This window comes from Gopherus evgoodei, chromosome 9 (assembly GCF_007399415.2).
Source record: "Gopherus evgoodei ecotype Sinaloan lineage chromosome 9, rGopEvg1_v1.p, whole genome shotgun sequence".
Classification (NCBI taxonomy): Eukaryota; Metazoa; Chordata; order Testudines; family Testudinidae; genus Gopherus; species Gopherus evgoodei.
The window spans coordinates 8,630,372-8,645,235 of NC_044330.1; the positions used below are offsets into that span (position 1 = coordinate 8,630,372).

The 14,864-nt window shown below is 62.0% G+C and overlaps 2 protein-coding genes across 3 annotated transcripts; one reads left to right on the forward strand and one right to left on the reverse strand.

Moving 5' to 3' along the window:
* The first annotated feature begins 525 nt into the window (after window positions 1-525).
* On the forward strand, window positions 526-11,323 carry THPO (thrombopoietin). Of its 2 annotated transcripts, none has more exons than XM_030575613.1 (5): window positions 526-698; window positions 7,217-7,344; window positions 7,944-8,030; window positions 8,404-8,568; window positions 8,789-11,323. In XM_030575613.1, the coding sequence occupies exons 1-5, from the start codon at window positions 620-622 to the stop codon at window positions 9,008-9,010; spliced, it is 681 nt and encodes a 226-aa protein (XP_030431473.1). In that variant the 5' UTR covers window positions 526-619; the 3' UTR covers window positions 9,011-11,323. The 2 variants fall into 2 exon arrangements, with proteins under 2 accessions (XP_030431473.1, XP_030431474.1); XM_030575614.1 differs by lacking the exon at window positions 526-698 and adding an exon at window positions 5,159-5,934.
* On the reverse strand, window positions 11,007-14,772 carry POLR2H (RNA polymerase II subunit H). Its single transcript, XM_030575616.1, has 5 exons — window positions 14,604-14,772; window positions 13,371-13,454; window positions 12,692-12,785; window positions 11,813-11,896; window positions 11,007-11,414 (listed from the first exon to the last, which is right to left on the reverse strand). The coding sequence occupies exons 1-5, from the start codon at window positions 14,674-14,676 to the stop codon at window positions 11,297-11,299; spliced, it is 453 nt and encodes a 150-aa protein (XP_030431476.1). The 5' UTR covers window positions 14,677-14,772; the 3' UTR covers window positions 11,007-11,296.
* Window positions 14,773-14,864: the final 92 nt, after the last annotated feature.

Below are 14,864 nucleotides of genomic sequence, written 5' to 3' on the forward strand. Positions count from 1 at the left end.
TGCTGGGAGCCCTGCTCAATGACTGCACCGTCTCCATTCCAGGTGTCCCGAGAGCAGCCCTTGACCCCTGACCTCCTGGCTGGATCGCTGGGGCTTTCTGGGGGAACCAGCCAGCTGTGCAGCCGAAAGCAGACACCCTTCCGGGCCCCCAGCTTGCATGCCGTTCACGCTTTGGGGCGCTAAGCTTCCCACAGTCCGTGCTGCGAGAGCCGGTGGGCAGGAGACGCAGACCCAGCGGAAAGTGAGGCTTGCCCGGCTCCTCGCCTGGCTCGTGCAGAGGGAGAGCTGGTGGGGCCAATTCATGGCACGAGTCGTATCGTGCGCCAGCGGGTGAGTGCAGCGAGGTGCCTGCCTCCGAGCTCCCAGCCCGTGTGCAGGACTCCAGCGCTGCGAGCCAAGGAGGAAGCCGGGGGAAGCAGGAAGCCTTCCCAAGGGCTCACGCTCTGTGACCCAGTGCCTTTCCTCGGAGGTCAGGCAGCACAACAGGAAGCCTTGCTGTGGTCACTCGGCAGCGGGAGCCGTGTGGCGTCACTCAGGGTCTCTCCCAGCCCCTGCCTTGCGGTCCGGTCCTCATGCCCCGCCAAGAGCCTGGGTGAAAGCTGCCCTAAATGGAAGCCGGATGGGAGCTGGACAGCAGCCGCTGGCCCCGGGGAGGAAGATGCAGTGCAGAGACGGCCAGCTTAGCATGGAGTTGAACCGTGAGTGCTGGGCTGGGCCACTCCCCAAGTCTGGGCATGGGGAGTGGGGTGGAGTCTCACACCTGGGCAGGGAGAGACAAGGCTCCAGAGGGGGCAGAACTGGTCCCTGCAGCCCAGTGTCCAGGGCTGTGCCCGTGACTGCAGGGATGAGGCTGCAGCCCGTGCTGTCCTCTCCTGCATGGGGATGTAGGGCTCAGAGCTATTGGCCGGGCCCCTCCCAGACCTGTAACATCAGTGACTGTGCTGTCCCGGGACATCCCAAGTCGCGGAGCACAACCCCCGGGGGCAGGGCTTTAGGAGCATGCCCCGGGGTGCCACAGACTGCCCTCCAGCCCCTGGCTCACACAGAACACCCCATCCCCATGGGCGGATGGGATGGGGCATCTCTCACTGCTTCCCCCACTCCCAGTCCTTCAGGAAAGGGAATCCCCAACCTGCCTGCCCCTGCCTCAAACAGCCTCAGCACCGAGGGCCAACAGGGGGTAGGCCAGGCCCTGCTGGGCTCACAACCTTGTTACCGTCACACGGACCAGATGTGGGATCAACCCGTTCGTGTGTGTCGGAGACTTTCACGCTGCAGGGCACTGGGGATGGGCAGGTGGGACTGGGGGGGCTGACAGGGACAGGAGGGCAGGGCTGTGCTGATGGGGAGGGAGGGGCAGGGGCCAAGTGGGTCTGGTGGCAGTGAAGGGGCAGTGGCCAGGGAATGACAGGGACGGAGGGGGCAGGGCAGGGCAGGGCTGGTGGGGGTGCTGGGGACGGAGAGGCAGGGCAGGGCTAGTGGGGGTGATGGGGACGGAGGGGCAGGGCAGGGCTGGATGTGGGTGATGGGGACGAGGGGCAGGGCTGGTGGGGGTGATGGGGATGGAGGGGCAGGGCAGGGCTGGTGGGGGTGCTGGGGACGGAGAGGCAGGGCAGGGCTGGTGGGGGTGATGGGGACGGAGGGGCAGGGCAGGGCTGGATGTGGGTGATGGGGACGAGGGGCAGGGCTGGTGGGGGTGATGGGGATGAGGGGCAGGGCAGGGCTGGAGGGGTTATGGGGACGGAGGGGCAGGGCAGGGCTGGAGGGGTTATGGGGACGGAGGGGCAGGGCAGGGCTGGTGGGGTGATGGGGACGAGGGGCAGTGCAGGGCTGGATGGGGGTGATGGGGACGAGGGGCAGGGTTGGTGGGGGTGATGGGGACGGAGGGGCAAGGCAGGGCTGGTGGGGTGACGGGGATGGAGGGGCAAGGCAGGGCTGGTGGGGTGATGGGGACGGAGGGGCAGGGCAGGGCTGGTGGGGGTGATGGGGACGGAGGGGCAGGGCAGGGCTGGTGGGGTGACGGGGATGGAGGGGCAAGGCAGGGCTGGTGGGGTGATGGGGACGGAGGGGCAGGGCAGGGCTGGTGGGGGTGATGGGGACGGAGGGGCAGGGCAGGGCTGGTGGGGGTGATGGGGACGGAGGGGCAGGGCAGGGCTGGATGGGGGTGATGGGGACGAGGGGCAGGGCAGGACTAGTGGGAGTGATGGGGATGGAGGGGCAGGGCAGGGCAGGGCTGGTGGGGTGATGGGGACGGAGGGGCAGGGCAGAGTTGGGGGGGTGACGGGGACAGAGGGGCAAGGCAGGGCTGGATGGGGGTGATGGGGACGAGGGGCAGGGCAGGACTAGTGGGAGTGATGGGGATGGAGGGGCAGGGCAGGGCAGGGCTGGTGGGGTGATGGGGACGGAGGGGCAGGGCAGAGTTGGGGGGGTGATGGGGATGGAGAGGCAGGGCAGAGTTGGGGGGGTGACGGGGACAGAGGGGCAAGGCAGGGCTGGATGGGGGTGATGGGGACGAGGGGCAGGGCAGGACTAGTGGGAGTGATGGGGATGGAGGGGCAGGGCAGGGCAGGGCTGGTGGGGTGATGGGGACGGAGGGGCAGGGCAGAGTTGGGGGGGTGACGGGGACAGAGGGGCAAGGCAGGGCTGGATGGGGGTGATGGGGACGAGGGGCAGGGCAGGACTAGTGGGAGTGATGGGGATGGAGGGGCAGGGCAGGGCAGGGCTGGTGGGGTGATGGGGACGGAGGGGCAGGGCAGGGCTGGTGGGGTGATGGGGACGGAGGGGCAGGGCAGAGTTGGGGGGGTGATGGGGATGGAGGGGCAGGGCAGGGCTGGAGGGAGTGATAGGGACGGAGGGGCAAGGCAGGGCTGGTGAGTTGATGGGGACGGAGGGGGCAGGGCAAGGCAGGGCTGGTGAGGTGATGGGGATGGAGGGGCAGGGCTGGTGGGGGTGATGGGGACGGAGGGGCAAGGCAGGGCTGGATGGGAGTGATGGAGACAGAGGGGCAGGGCGGGGCTGGTGGGGGTGATGGGGACGAGGGGCAGGGCTGGTGGGGTGATGGGGACGGAGGGGCAAGGCAGGGCTGGTGAGTTGATGGGGACGGAGGGGGCAGGGCAGGGCAGGGCTGGTGAGGTGATGGGGATGGAGGGGCAGGGCTGGTGGGGGTGATGGGGATGGAGGGGCAAGGCAGGGCTAGATGGGGGTGATGGAGACAGAGGGGCAGGGCGGGGCTGGTGGGGGTGATGGGGACGAGGGGCAGGGCTGGTGGGGTGATGGGGACGGAGGGGCAGGGCAGGGCAGGGCTGGGGGAGACAAGGCCCCGCATCCCCGGCTTCCTGTGATTCACCGTAACTCTCGGCCAGCCAGTAGAACAGAAAGTTTATCAGACGACGAGAACACAGTCCCAAACAGACCTTGTAGGCATAAAGAGGACCCCTTAGTCAGGTCCTTCTGTGGGTCCAGGTCTCTCTGGCCTCCCCTCCATTTTCCCAGCGGCTCCAAACTGAAACTCTCCAGCCCCTCCTCTCTGGCCTTTGTCTCTTTCTGGGGCTGGAGGTCACCTGATCTCCAAGCCCCCTCCTGATTCTCATGTTACGTGCTCAGGTACCTTCCCTCAAAACCAAGTCTCCCATCCCCGGTGCAGACGGGCCCAGCCAAACTCCCCTGCAATCTTCCCACTCCCTGCTGCATCACAGGCACCCAGCCCGGGGGTGACGGGTGCTGACGGGCAGAGCAGGGCCACTAGAGCAAAGGCCTGGGATGCTGAAAGCAGCTGACTAGCAGGGAGCCTCTCCCAGGGAACTCAAGGGGAGGCACCAGGCTCCTGAGCTCCCAGACTCACTGGCCAAGCGGAGCGAACTCACCCACAGGCCAGAGAATCCCTGTCCCGAGCCCAGGAATCCCGCTGGAACTAGTGTGTCTCTGTTAGAGACCCAGGACTCCGAGTGCGGGGAATCGGCCCCAGCAGAGCGGTGTCGGAGCCGTCCCTGCAGGAAGGGGCACTGCCTCTGGTGGCTGCTGCGGCGGGGCGGGGGTTCCCAGGACACAGTGTACAGAGGACACTGGCATTCCCCGAAATGCTCTGAGCCGTGTGTGACGTAGAGCCTGGCCAGGCCTGCGCCGAGGCCACCGAAGAGAAACCTGCATCCAGAGTCGCTCGCGGTGCAAACACGCATTATCAGTGGGGTGGGAGTGCGATGCACACGGCCAGCAAAGGAAGCCATTTATCCTCCCCTATCACTGCCCCACTTCCTGGGGATGGAGCCCAGCAGGAAACAAGGCCCCATTTCACTTTTGTGGTGGATACGTGCGGTTCTCCTGCCAAGGGGCACTGTCGAGTAGGTTGGGGCCAACGTTTCAGGGTGTAGAACCCCTAATTCTAGGGGGAGCTGGCGGCCTATTGCTCATGGCCTCCCTTTGGGAGATCTTCTTTGCCACACTTTAACCACTCGTGATGAAATTTTCCATGCCCAGGGTCTGCCTCCGGCTGAATCTTTGGGGAAAGTTTCAGCTAAAATGATTCTGCTGTTAGATTAGAGGAAAGGATGTCATTCTACCCATGTTAAAAAAAATGCCTGCAAGCGTTTGGCTGGGAAGCCTTTGCGCCCCCAAGCTTCGGAGTAGGGCTTTGAGATTTTCCAGAGGGCTTGCCCTGGTGGGAGTGATTTGCCTTTTGCTGACCCTGTGAAAACCAACCCCAATTCGGCCACGTTATAAGCCTCTGAAAAATCTCTGTTTGCAAAAGAGATTTTGTTGGAGTTTGGCAGCTAAATTCCCCAAAGATTCCATCTGCGCTGAGCACGCTCCAACCCGGGCAACTCCTACGCAGTGCCCAGGCTGCAGCCAGACGCCACCCCCAGAGGGCAAATGAGCATGGCCGCCCTCCGCTGGCCCTTCCCTGCAATTGCTGCTCTGCAATCAGTGGCCGCTAGGGTGACCAGATGTCCTGATTTTATAGGGACAATCCCAATACTTGGGGCTTTGTTTTATATAGGTGCCTATTACTTCCCACCCCATCCCGATTTTTCACATTTGCTGGCTGATCACCCTAGCGGCTGCTATGGCATCTAAGCCTGTGGCCTGCTAAACCCAGGGTTATGAGCTCAATCCTTGAGGGGGCCATTTAGGGATCTGGGGCAAAAATCTGTCTGGAGATTGGTCCTGCTTTGAGCAGGGGTTGGACTAGAACCTCCTGAGGTCCCTTCCAACCCTGATATTCTAAGGAGATGCTCTCGGTGCGGCACTGCTGGGGCCCAGGCGGCAGGGGAACTGGCCAGGAAACTGGACAGATGCAGAGGAGAGAGGATTGGGGGTGCAGGGAGACTGGCTGTAGAAGGGGGCAGAGAAGCTGTTCGAGAGGGGACAGGCAAGGAGTGCGGGACAGAGAGTGGCTGTGTGTGTGGGGATATAGACAGATGGTGGCAGAGAGCCTGCAGCGGGTATATGCTGGGTGGACTGTTAAATAAGTGGTTGTAACCACTAGATCACACTCCCCTCTGGAATTGATCCCAGAAGTCTTGCGTCTCTCCATTCCTCTGTTGTCAGCAAGCAGCTGTGACGCCCGCAGTGCACAGGCACAAGGAGGCCAAGGGAAGGCCGCAGGGCTTGACTTTGCAACCGTAATGTCCTTCTAGGCTTTTACCATCGTTTTTTGGCTGTAATATTCACATTTGTTCCGCTATCGTCTCAGCTGGCCTCTGCCTTCCCCTGCCGCATTCCCACACCTGCTGTCTGAGAAACCGAAAGTGAAACAGCGCAGGGAGAGCAGGGGGACACTGCCCTGCCCAAGCTGAAGCGGCTGCGAGTGGGCGGGAAATAAGCTGGGTACTCTCCAGGAGTTAGCAGTGCAGGGAAGGGCTTTTGTTTGGAAACAGGCTGATTTTCAGCCTGCACCGTCCTTCCAAAGCCCCTTACCAGTATCGGCCATGTGGCCTGGTGAGTAGGGCTCTGGGCTAGGAGACCTGGGTTCTGGTCCTGCCATGGACCTGCTGCAGGGCCTCGGGCCAGTCACCTCTCCTCTCTGCTCTGCTCCCAGTCCTTTGTCTGCTTGGACTGTGAGCTAATCAGGGCAGGGACCGTCTCAGTGTGGTTGTACAGTGCTGAGCACAGCAGGGCCTCCTTTGGTAGAGGGCTGTAGGTGCCACTCTAGACCAGTTCAACACACCAGTCACCAGCACCAAGGAGCTTTCTGCCTGGAGGTGCCCCAGCCTGTGGTGCAATGCACGGGTTAATCCATCTCAGCGGCCTGCCAGCCCCGTGCCGGGGTCAGACCTTAAAACCGTTTCCCTCTTGCTCGGTTTCTCCTCCTCACCTTTCTGCCGCCCCTTTGCCTGGCAGATCCCCTCCCCAGACCCGACTTCCTTTGGAAAGGAACAGCTTTCCCCAGGACCCAATTCTTCCTGCCTGGCACCGGGGGTCACTGACACCTGTGTAGGTGGGTGTATCGGAGACTTTGTGTTTGATGGCATTTTACAGCCACTGTCTGCAGCCGTGAATGGAGATGGGGGGGCCCACACAGGGGCGGTCAGGCCCAGCCCCTCCTTTGCCCTGGTCTTGGCTAGACAGGGGTCAAAGCTGTGTAGACGAGGTGCTGTGGGCTTTAACGTGAGCTAGGCTGGTGGAGTTAAGGTTTAGGCCCCAGTTTGAACGTGAGCAGTTTCACACGTGTTAAAGGCCGAGTGCATGGGCTGCATTAGCCTTTTCACACACATTAGAGACCATGCTCCAGCGCAGGGTAGGAGGGTCTGGGGATGGAGGAGGGGGTGGTCCCACGCCCCATGGGGCAGGGAGCTAGGCAGGTGCCCAGCAGTGGGCCAGGAGTGACTAGCTCAATTTTGGAGCTCAGCTTGGTTCGACTTAAAGCGCCGGCCTCAGGGCTGACAAGTGAATCAGTGTCTTGCCGGCAGGTCGTGGGTGGGGTGATGGGGAGCCCACAGGCTCCAGGGAGGGGGCACGGAAAACAGGAGAGGGCAACTGAGGCAGGGCCAGCAAGTAGTCAGGTAAGAGCCTCAGGGGACTAGAGCCGTGACAATAGGCCTGTGCTAGCCCTGGAGAACAGCCCGCTGGGTGTGAGATGGGGGGACGGCTCTCCTTGGGCAGGATGGGGGTAGGGGAGAAGGCGAGCTCCGGGATATTCTTGAGCTTTTCTCCCTGAAGCGCTGGGCTCTGCCCTCAGGGAAGTCTGGCCCATGCTGTCTTTCCCTGTGGCTGCTCTCAGGGCTGCTGCTCCTCACAGCCTTCCTCCTCCACATCAAGCTGTCCAGGCTGAGCCCGGCCCGGCTGGTCTGCGACAACCGGCTGATCCAGAAATACATCAGCGAAGCCAAGGACATGGAGAAGAGAGTGGTAAGGAGACACGCTCCAGCCCGGCTAACCAGGAGCTCCCCCACAGCCAGTTCCTGCCCTGCCCCCTGCAGCACCCCCTGCTGGGAGAGGCTGGGACTGGAATAGCTGGGAGCTCCCCCACAGCCAGCTCCTGCCCTGCCCCGCCCCGCCCCCTGCAGCACCCCCTGCTGCAAGAGGCTGGGACTGGAATAGCTGGGAGCTCCCCCACAGCCAGCTCCTGCCCTGCCCCCTGCAACACCCCCTGCTGGGAGAGACTGGGACTGGAATAGCTGGGAGCTCCCCACAGCCAGCTCCTGCCCTGCCCCTTACAGTGCCCCCTGCTGGGAGAGGCTGGGACTGGAATAGCTGGGAGCTCCCCCATAGCCAGTGTCTGCCCTGCCCCCTGCTGGGAGAGGCTGGGATCACACAAGCTGCAGAGTAAGGAAGGCAGGGAAATATCTTGCCTGGCCATCTGTGAGGCACAGCCCCAGCGCTGCCTCCGCTCCTCCTAACGGAGCCTGAGCTAATTCCTTCTCTTGCCCCTAGAGCCGGCCTCACGGCTGGGCTCTCCTGGGCCTGTCGGTGGCTCACTCAGTGCTTTCCACCTCCTCTCCCCGTAGAGCCAGTGCCAGGAGCTCCCCTTGCTAACCCAGCCCCTTCCTCTGCCCATGGTGGACTTCAGCCTCCGGGAATGGAAAACGAAGCCAGTGAGTGAGGCCGGGGGCCCCTGAGAACAAGTGTGGAGGGGGGGAGCATCTCTAGCAGCTGCAGCCCTGGAGTTCCAGCTCTTCCCTGGCCACAAGGAGAAGATGATCACTCAGCCCATCTTAGAGGGGGCAGCAGACACAGAGAGGAGTCCCTGAGGGGAGGGGGATATTTGTCCCTTCGTTGGCTGCTGCCCATGGGCTCAGCAGGGGGCAGTCCTGCTCCCTCGGGATCCCCCTGGCAGGCTCCCTCGCCCCATGCTGGTGGGGTGACGCCAGCATCCACGTTCCCATCATGCTGCCGGGTTAGGAGACCCCTTAGTCCCTGCAGCACTGGGATCAGGCACTCACCGCCCCCCTTCTCTGTCCCCGTCAGAATGAGACGAAAAGGCAGGAGATCCTCTGGGACCTGGCACTGCTGGTGGATGCGGTGACCGCTGCGCAGGGCCACGTGAGGCAGGAGTGTGCAGCTGCCCTCCTGGGGCAGCTCTACAAGAAAGCCAACTCCTTCCTCCTGCTCCTGAAGACCTTCAGCTGGCAGGTGAGACCCCTTCTGCCCAGTCCAGCCCAGCCTTGCCCCAGCCCCTCTATCCCCATCAGCCCTGCCCCAGCCCAGCAGGGTGAAGCGCTCGCCTTGCTCCTCTCTAAGCCTGAAGGCCCAGCTGCAGATTTGGCCCCGGGTGGCGATGGTGACACCGGAGAGGATTGCTCAGGGCGGGTGAAGCACTGTGTTTGAGGGCCCATTCTCTGTCTTGGGACAGGTCAGTGCCTGGCAGCCGGACCGCGCCTCCCGGACAACCCTGCAGAGCCACCCCAGTGTGATATTTCTGGTATACCGGCAGCTCGTGCAAGGCAAACTGCGCTTCCTCTTCCATGACCTGGCAAAGGATTTCTGCCAGGAAGGAAGCCGGGGGGTGCCAGAGCCCCCAAGCACCCCATGTCCCCAGCTGCCTCAAGGGGACAGTGAAAGCCCTGCCTGCTGATGGGGGTGTCCACCAGACCACAGATGGAGACCGAGTGGGAAGGAAGCAGATCCTGGCCCCTCACTCTCCAGAGATGGGGGGGGGGGAAGAGCAGGACAGAGAGAGCGGTGCTGGAGCAGAGGAGAGGTCACGCCCAAGGACATTAACAGCTGGCAGAGGACGAGAAAGGGGGCTCCTTCAGCCCTAGAGAGGCCCCCTACTGATGGGTCAGTGAATGTCGACCCACAGCAAAGACTTGAGAGCTGAGCAAAAAGGGGCTTGGCCCCGAGACTGGGCAGGGCCAGAGGATGCGGTTCTCAGCTTTGCACATGCCAGGAAAGGGAGAGGACTCTGCCCTCTGAGGAGGGGCTCCTGTGGGTGCACGGCGAGGCAGGACTCATTGGCATAGGCCTCTGAATCCAGTCAGCACACATGCAACACACGCGGACTCGTCCCCACCACAGGCCACGTGTGAGAGAACTCACTGCCCATCCACCAGCCGTCTGCAGCCGACCACTGCGTACTCCAGGGGTGGGGGACTCGCTGTGCCAGGGGATCAGCTGGCAGAAAGCAGCTGTGGACTTACGCACTTGCGGGTACATGACCCTGCGGCCCCAAGGCTCATGCCCCCAGGTCTCCATGCATCATCCCAGCCCAGAGGGTAATGCTGCACTTGCAGTTTATCGCGACTGCAGAAGTGGAAAGGAGACGGATTCGGGCTGCTTGCTAGAGTTAAGGAGCAGGGAGGGGGTGGGTGTCTTTTACCGGGAAAACGTCTTACGATTAAAGAGCTTATTTTTCTAAAGAGCCCCGGGATCTCGCTTAGCAGGGGGCAAAGCTCAGCTGAACAGAATAGGGATAGTGGGGGGGCACAGGCCTGCTCGCTGGAGGCCCATGCACGGGGGGGCACCAGCCTTTTTATTCTGGGGACTTCAGTGAGAAACAGACTCTCTTCCACCCACCTCCCTGTCCCGCTCAGGGGAGTGTGTGGGGCGGTGTTGGGGGCAGTGCTCCACCCTCCCCTGAGAATTAGGTAGCGAGCGCCCTCCTGTGGCCAGTTCAGGAACAGCTGGCAGACAGGTGCCTGTCCCAGAAACAGAGCGAGCTCTGGCTCCCACCCCTTCTCCTAGCCTGGCCCCTTCCAAGGCTAGCACCTCTCGCAGGCATCTCCCCTCTCACCCCTCCCCTGCAGCAATTTCTAGGCTGAATTAAATGGGAGGAGGCAGCATTAAGGAGACTAAGGCCATGTCTACGCTAGTCGACAGGTCTCCTTGGGCACTGGTGTTTCAGGGCCCTTCACACCTTTGATCGTGGTGGAGTTTTCACTAAGGAAGCTCCAGGCGGCAGAGAGGAATCTAAGGGCCAGGATTCAGCCCCCGAATGAAACCAGCGAGCCTGAGTATGCTCAACAGAGCTGTGTTTGCTGACCCCGACTCTGCGTCTGGCTTTCAGGCCTTCCCTCCACCCGGAAGGGCACAAGCTCCTGGGCTGGCGGAGCTTGTCCCAGTCCCCCATACAAAAAACTATTGGCAAAAGGCTGTTTTTGCCGGTGCCGAGGACCTTTATTGCCATAGCTGCATTGGCCAAACTCTACCTGTGGCTGGTCACTAAGGCCCACCCCATGTGTTGGAAGACTTGGAGCACACGTTCTCCAACAGGGGGCGCTCTCCCCTTTTTAGTGCGGCTGGACAAGCAGCGGGCCCCAAAACTTTGCACAGTCGTAACCCAGGGTGACGGTCTGGATATAGCCAGCAATGACCGGCGTGGGTAATGGAGGACAGCAGCAGAGTCAACTCAGAGACAGAACCAAGTGTCTCTAGCCCTTAGAGTCACAAAGGAAACCTTCCAGTGTAACTAGTGCAGCGAGGCCTGAAACACGTGACCGACGCAGTCCTGCCTGCGCACCAACAAGCCATTGTGCGGAAAGGCGTGAACTCGTCTTAAACACCAGTGGTTTTAGCTGCGTCACTATGTTACGGTCTCACACTTGCTAGCGTGATCTAAGCAGAGACAAATCCGAAGCACCCACTTTAGTAAAGAACCAGGTGGGGCTGGCTCAGTAACGGCTCCCTGTCCTGCTCCCAGCCACCAGAGAGGCCACAAAACACAAGGCCTGCTGGAAATGGTGCAGGCTTTTGCCATGCATCACTCCAGAGGGTCCAGATGGGCCAATGGAGCTGAAATCCAGCGGCCGTTGAATACAAGGGTCCCGGTCCCGGCCAGCAAGACCGTGTCTATTTGCAAAGCCTGTGTGTGAGGCAGGGTCCCAGGTGCAGCCGCGGTCCCCAGCTGCTCGGCCCCCTGCGGTTAGAAGGCCAGTTTCTTCATCAGGAGGTAAACCCTGGAATCCACTTCGAAGCCGTGCAGGTTGTTGGCATCTCCCTGGAGTCTCATGAGCAGCCCCCCATAGGACACGTAGGCAGAACTAGGGCAGGAGAGGGGCAGAGGTGAGAACAGGATCCCACGAATCAGGGAGGGGGCATCACCTCCAGGCTCCAGAAGCCTTAGTAGCCAAGAGACAGCCATAGTTGCTCACCTCCCCGGTGTCAGAGGGCCCACTCGTGGCTAAAGGGAGCCCCTGGCTACCGCCTCCATCCATCACCTCTGGGAATTAGGAGCCTGCTAGGTGAGAGGGCTGTGGTGGGCAGAGCTCAGTGTCCCAGTGTTTCCCTTAGGGATCCATTAGCGACTCTAGACCATGCTGTCCCCTCCCTTGACTACTCCAAGCTCTGGGCACCGTGCTCTGGAGGGGCACAGAACTGCACCACCTCTCGTGGACAACAGGGAAGTGGCATGGGGGGTAGGGGCAAGCAGGATACTTACAGGCGTGTGGCTGCCTCCGTTGATGTTTCATCTCCCTCAATCCTGTAAACCTTCCCGTACATCACATACTCAAACTGGTCGGCCCTGCGCGCAACAAGACAGTGGGGGTGGAGAGAGGTGCACACCCACAGACTTGACCCTCCTGCCCAAAGCAAACATCCATCAGGGTAAAGCACCAGATGGTTCCTGGAAAGCCACCTGGCACCCTCTGCACTCCTGCAATGACCCTGAATGTAGCACAGTCTGGCCTCTGCCCCCACAGCACACACGTGCGATCCAGCCCTATGGAGCCACCAATGGCCACCGCCAGCCCAAGCAACAAGTAACCCCCTGGCGAATAGGGAAAGGGAGCTACAGAAGCAGGGCCGCCAAGAACAGGCAGGGGCTGCCCAGATACAACTGCAATGATGTAGAAATGGTCACGGACACGAGAATTTAGAAACCAAAAAATAAACAGAGGACGGATAAAAATGAAAGATGAGAAGGAAAACAGAGAGAGAGAGGGGGGAAAAGTGAACGGGGGAAGGACAAGAGAGTGGGCACCAAGCAGACGTGCCAGGAGAGCCAGCAGTGCCCAGCTGCCAACTGACCACAAGGGGACTCCACCAGACAAAGGCTGGGAACCCTTTAGCTCCTTCTCCCAGGGTTTACAGGCCACACTGTTCAGGCAGCGACACTGACCCAGGGCAGCTCCCCAACTCCACGCATTCCCCACTGCCGGTACCCCTTTGTTCACTGTCCTCGGCCAGTTCGGATCCCCATGAGAGTTAACCAGACCCAACCCAAGGGGAATTCATACTGGGGACTGCACGAGACACTATTGAATTCTTGGCTACTTCCTGCCGTGTTACAGCTCCGTGCAGCATCCTGCCCCATTACCTGGACGGCCTGTCGTCAGTGGGGTTATACTCCCCATCATCCAGGGTCCCATCTTCATACAAGGTGCTGGCGATAACTAGGCGGAATTTGTCACCTGGAACACACAATAGAGGCAGGAGGTAAAAGGAAAGTCTCCAGTCACTGGCCACATGATCCCACGCACACAAGGGCAGGGGAAAGGAAGCAACACAGAAACTGGAGCACACCAGGAGTCCTAGCTGTATGGCAGTTCAAAGGTGCTCAGTGGCAAAGATGAGCGAGTCACATGTGAACTGGCTCCTAGCCCGATCTGGCCAGTCACCAGGGCCCACAATATTCAGGGCTCCCAGTTCCAGAGATGGGTGGTCAGGGATACTCAGCAGCACATCCAGGTGATGCACTCTTGAGTAGCACGGACTCCAGAGGTCATGGAGCTGTCAGGCAGGTGAAGAGCATCTCTCCTCACATCACAGCTGTTTGTGGCCACTGGATGCAGTGAAGGCCCCTTTCCTTCAGAATGGCAGCATGCATGTGAGGGCTTACTGCACTTTAAAATCACACACTTCAGATGCACACCTTTCCTTAATCTGAATGCATATCCTGGGCAGACAAGCCCCCAGTGTTATGGGCTCTCACTCAGCAGGTGCTGCCTGTTACAGGGATTATCAGTTGCCAGCCTGCGAGCACTCTACATACGTACCCAGGTCCACGGGGTAGATCTGTATATTCACATCCAGGATTAGGTCCATCTTGAAAGACTCACTTTCACAATGCAGGCGAGAAACTGGAAGAGAGGGAGCCGAACCAGTGACACATGAGATGATGATACAGCCCAGATACAACCCCAGATCCTGGGGGGAGGGAATTATGGGGCCTGTCCTCTCAAGAGCCTCAATCCCAATTTAGCCTCCAATCTGGGGTCAGGGGGGTTATGGAACCTGTCCCCGACTCGGTCCCAATCCAGCCCTCAAGGGGTGTGTGTGTGGGGGCCTGCCCCCTGCAGAACCTGGGTCCTGATCCAGCCCCAGATCTGGGGTGTGTGAGAAGGGGGGGTTATGTGGCTGTTCCTCCCTATGGCCTGGGTCCCGATCCAGCCCCGGCCCTGGCGGGCGGGGCGTAGGGGGCTGCCCCCCTAGGGCTGGGTTGGATCCAGCCCCAGACCCGGCGGGGGGGGGGGAGAATATGGGGCCGGCCCCCCCAGGGCTGGGTCCCGATCCAGCCCTGGCAGGCAGGGTGTATGGGGCTGCCCCCCCTGGGGCTGGGTTCGATCCAGCCCCAGACCCGGCAGGGGGGAGGATATGGGGCTGCCCCCCCAGGGCTGGGTCCCGATCCAGCCCCAGATCCGGCGGAGGGGGGGCGATATGGGGCTGCTCCCCCTAGGGCTGGGTCCCAATCCAGCCCCAGATCGGGGGGCGAGTGCAGTATGGGGCTGCCCCCCCTAGGGCTGGGTCCCGATCCAGCCCCAGATCCGGCGGGGGGAGGGTACGGGGCTGCCCCCCCCCAGGGCTGGATCCCGATCCAGCCCCAGATCTGGCGGGGGGGAGGGTACGGGGCTGCCGCCCCTAGGGCTGGGTCCCGATCCAGCCCCAGATCCAGCGGGGGGGAGGGGGTATGGGACTGCCCCCCCCAGGGCTGGGTCCAGATCCAGCCCCAGATCCGGCGGGGGGGGGGGGGGGGGGATGGGCTGCCCCCACTAGGGCTGGGTTCGATCCAGCCCCAGACCCGGCGGGGGGGAGGATATGGGGCTGCCCCCCCAGGGCTGGGTCCCGATCCAGCCCTGGCGGGCGGGGCGTAGGGGGCTGCCCCCCCTAGGGCTGGGCCCCGATCCAGCCCCAGAACCGGCGGGGGGGGGTTTATGGGGCTGTTCCCTCCGCGCCCTGGCGGGAGGGCCCCGGGGGAGGGAGGCCCCGGCCCCGGCCCCGGCCCCACTCACCCCGGTCGAATTTCTTGCCCTCGGGGTCGATGTCCTTCACGTCGAAGATGTCCTCGAAGAGGATCCCGGCCATGGCGAGCGGGGGGCGGCGAGCGCGCACCCAGCGCAGGGGCTCGGAGCCTCACTTCCGGCCAGCCCGCGCCCGCTCCAGCCCACGCGGAGCCGCCATGTCAGTGCGGGGCGGAAGCACGTTGCCCGGGAGTGCGCTGCGCATGCGTACAGGGTTCCTCGTGGCTTGCCTCAGGGGCGGAGACAGGGCTC

What these genes read in the sequence shown, in the direction of transcription:
- THPO (XM_030575613.1), top strand. Translation starts at nt 620, where the DNA reads ATGGGAGCTGGACAGCAGCCGCTGGCCCCGGGGAGGAAGATGCAGTGC. An exon ending in AGGACATGGAGAAGAGAGTG is followed by an intron (nt 7,345 to 7,943) that starts GTAAGGAGACAC and finishes CTCTCCCCGTAG; the next exon opens with AGCCAGTGCCAGGAGCTCCC. An exon ending in TGAAGACCTTCAGCTGGCAG is followed by an intron (nt 8,569 to 8,788) that starts GTGAGACCCCTT and finishes GTCTTGGGACAG; the next exon opens with GTCAGTGCCTGGCAGCCGGA.
- POLR2H (XM_030575616.1), bottom strand. Translation starts at nt 14,676, where the DNA reads ATGGCCGGGATCCTCTTCGAGGACATCTTCGACGTGAAGGACATCGAC. An exon ending in ACTGACGACAGGCCGTCCAG is followed by an intron (nt 11,897 to 12,691) that starts GTAATGGGGCAG and finishes TGTTGCGCGCAG; the next exon opens with GGCCGACCAGTTTGAGTATG. An exon ending in ACGGAGGCAGCCACACGCCT is followed by an intron (nt 11,415 to 11,812) that starts GTAAGTATCCTG and finishes CTCCTGCCCTAG; the next exon opens with TTCTGCCTACGTGTCCTATG.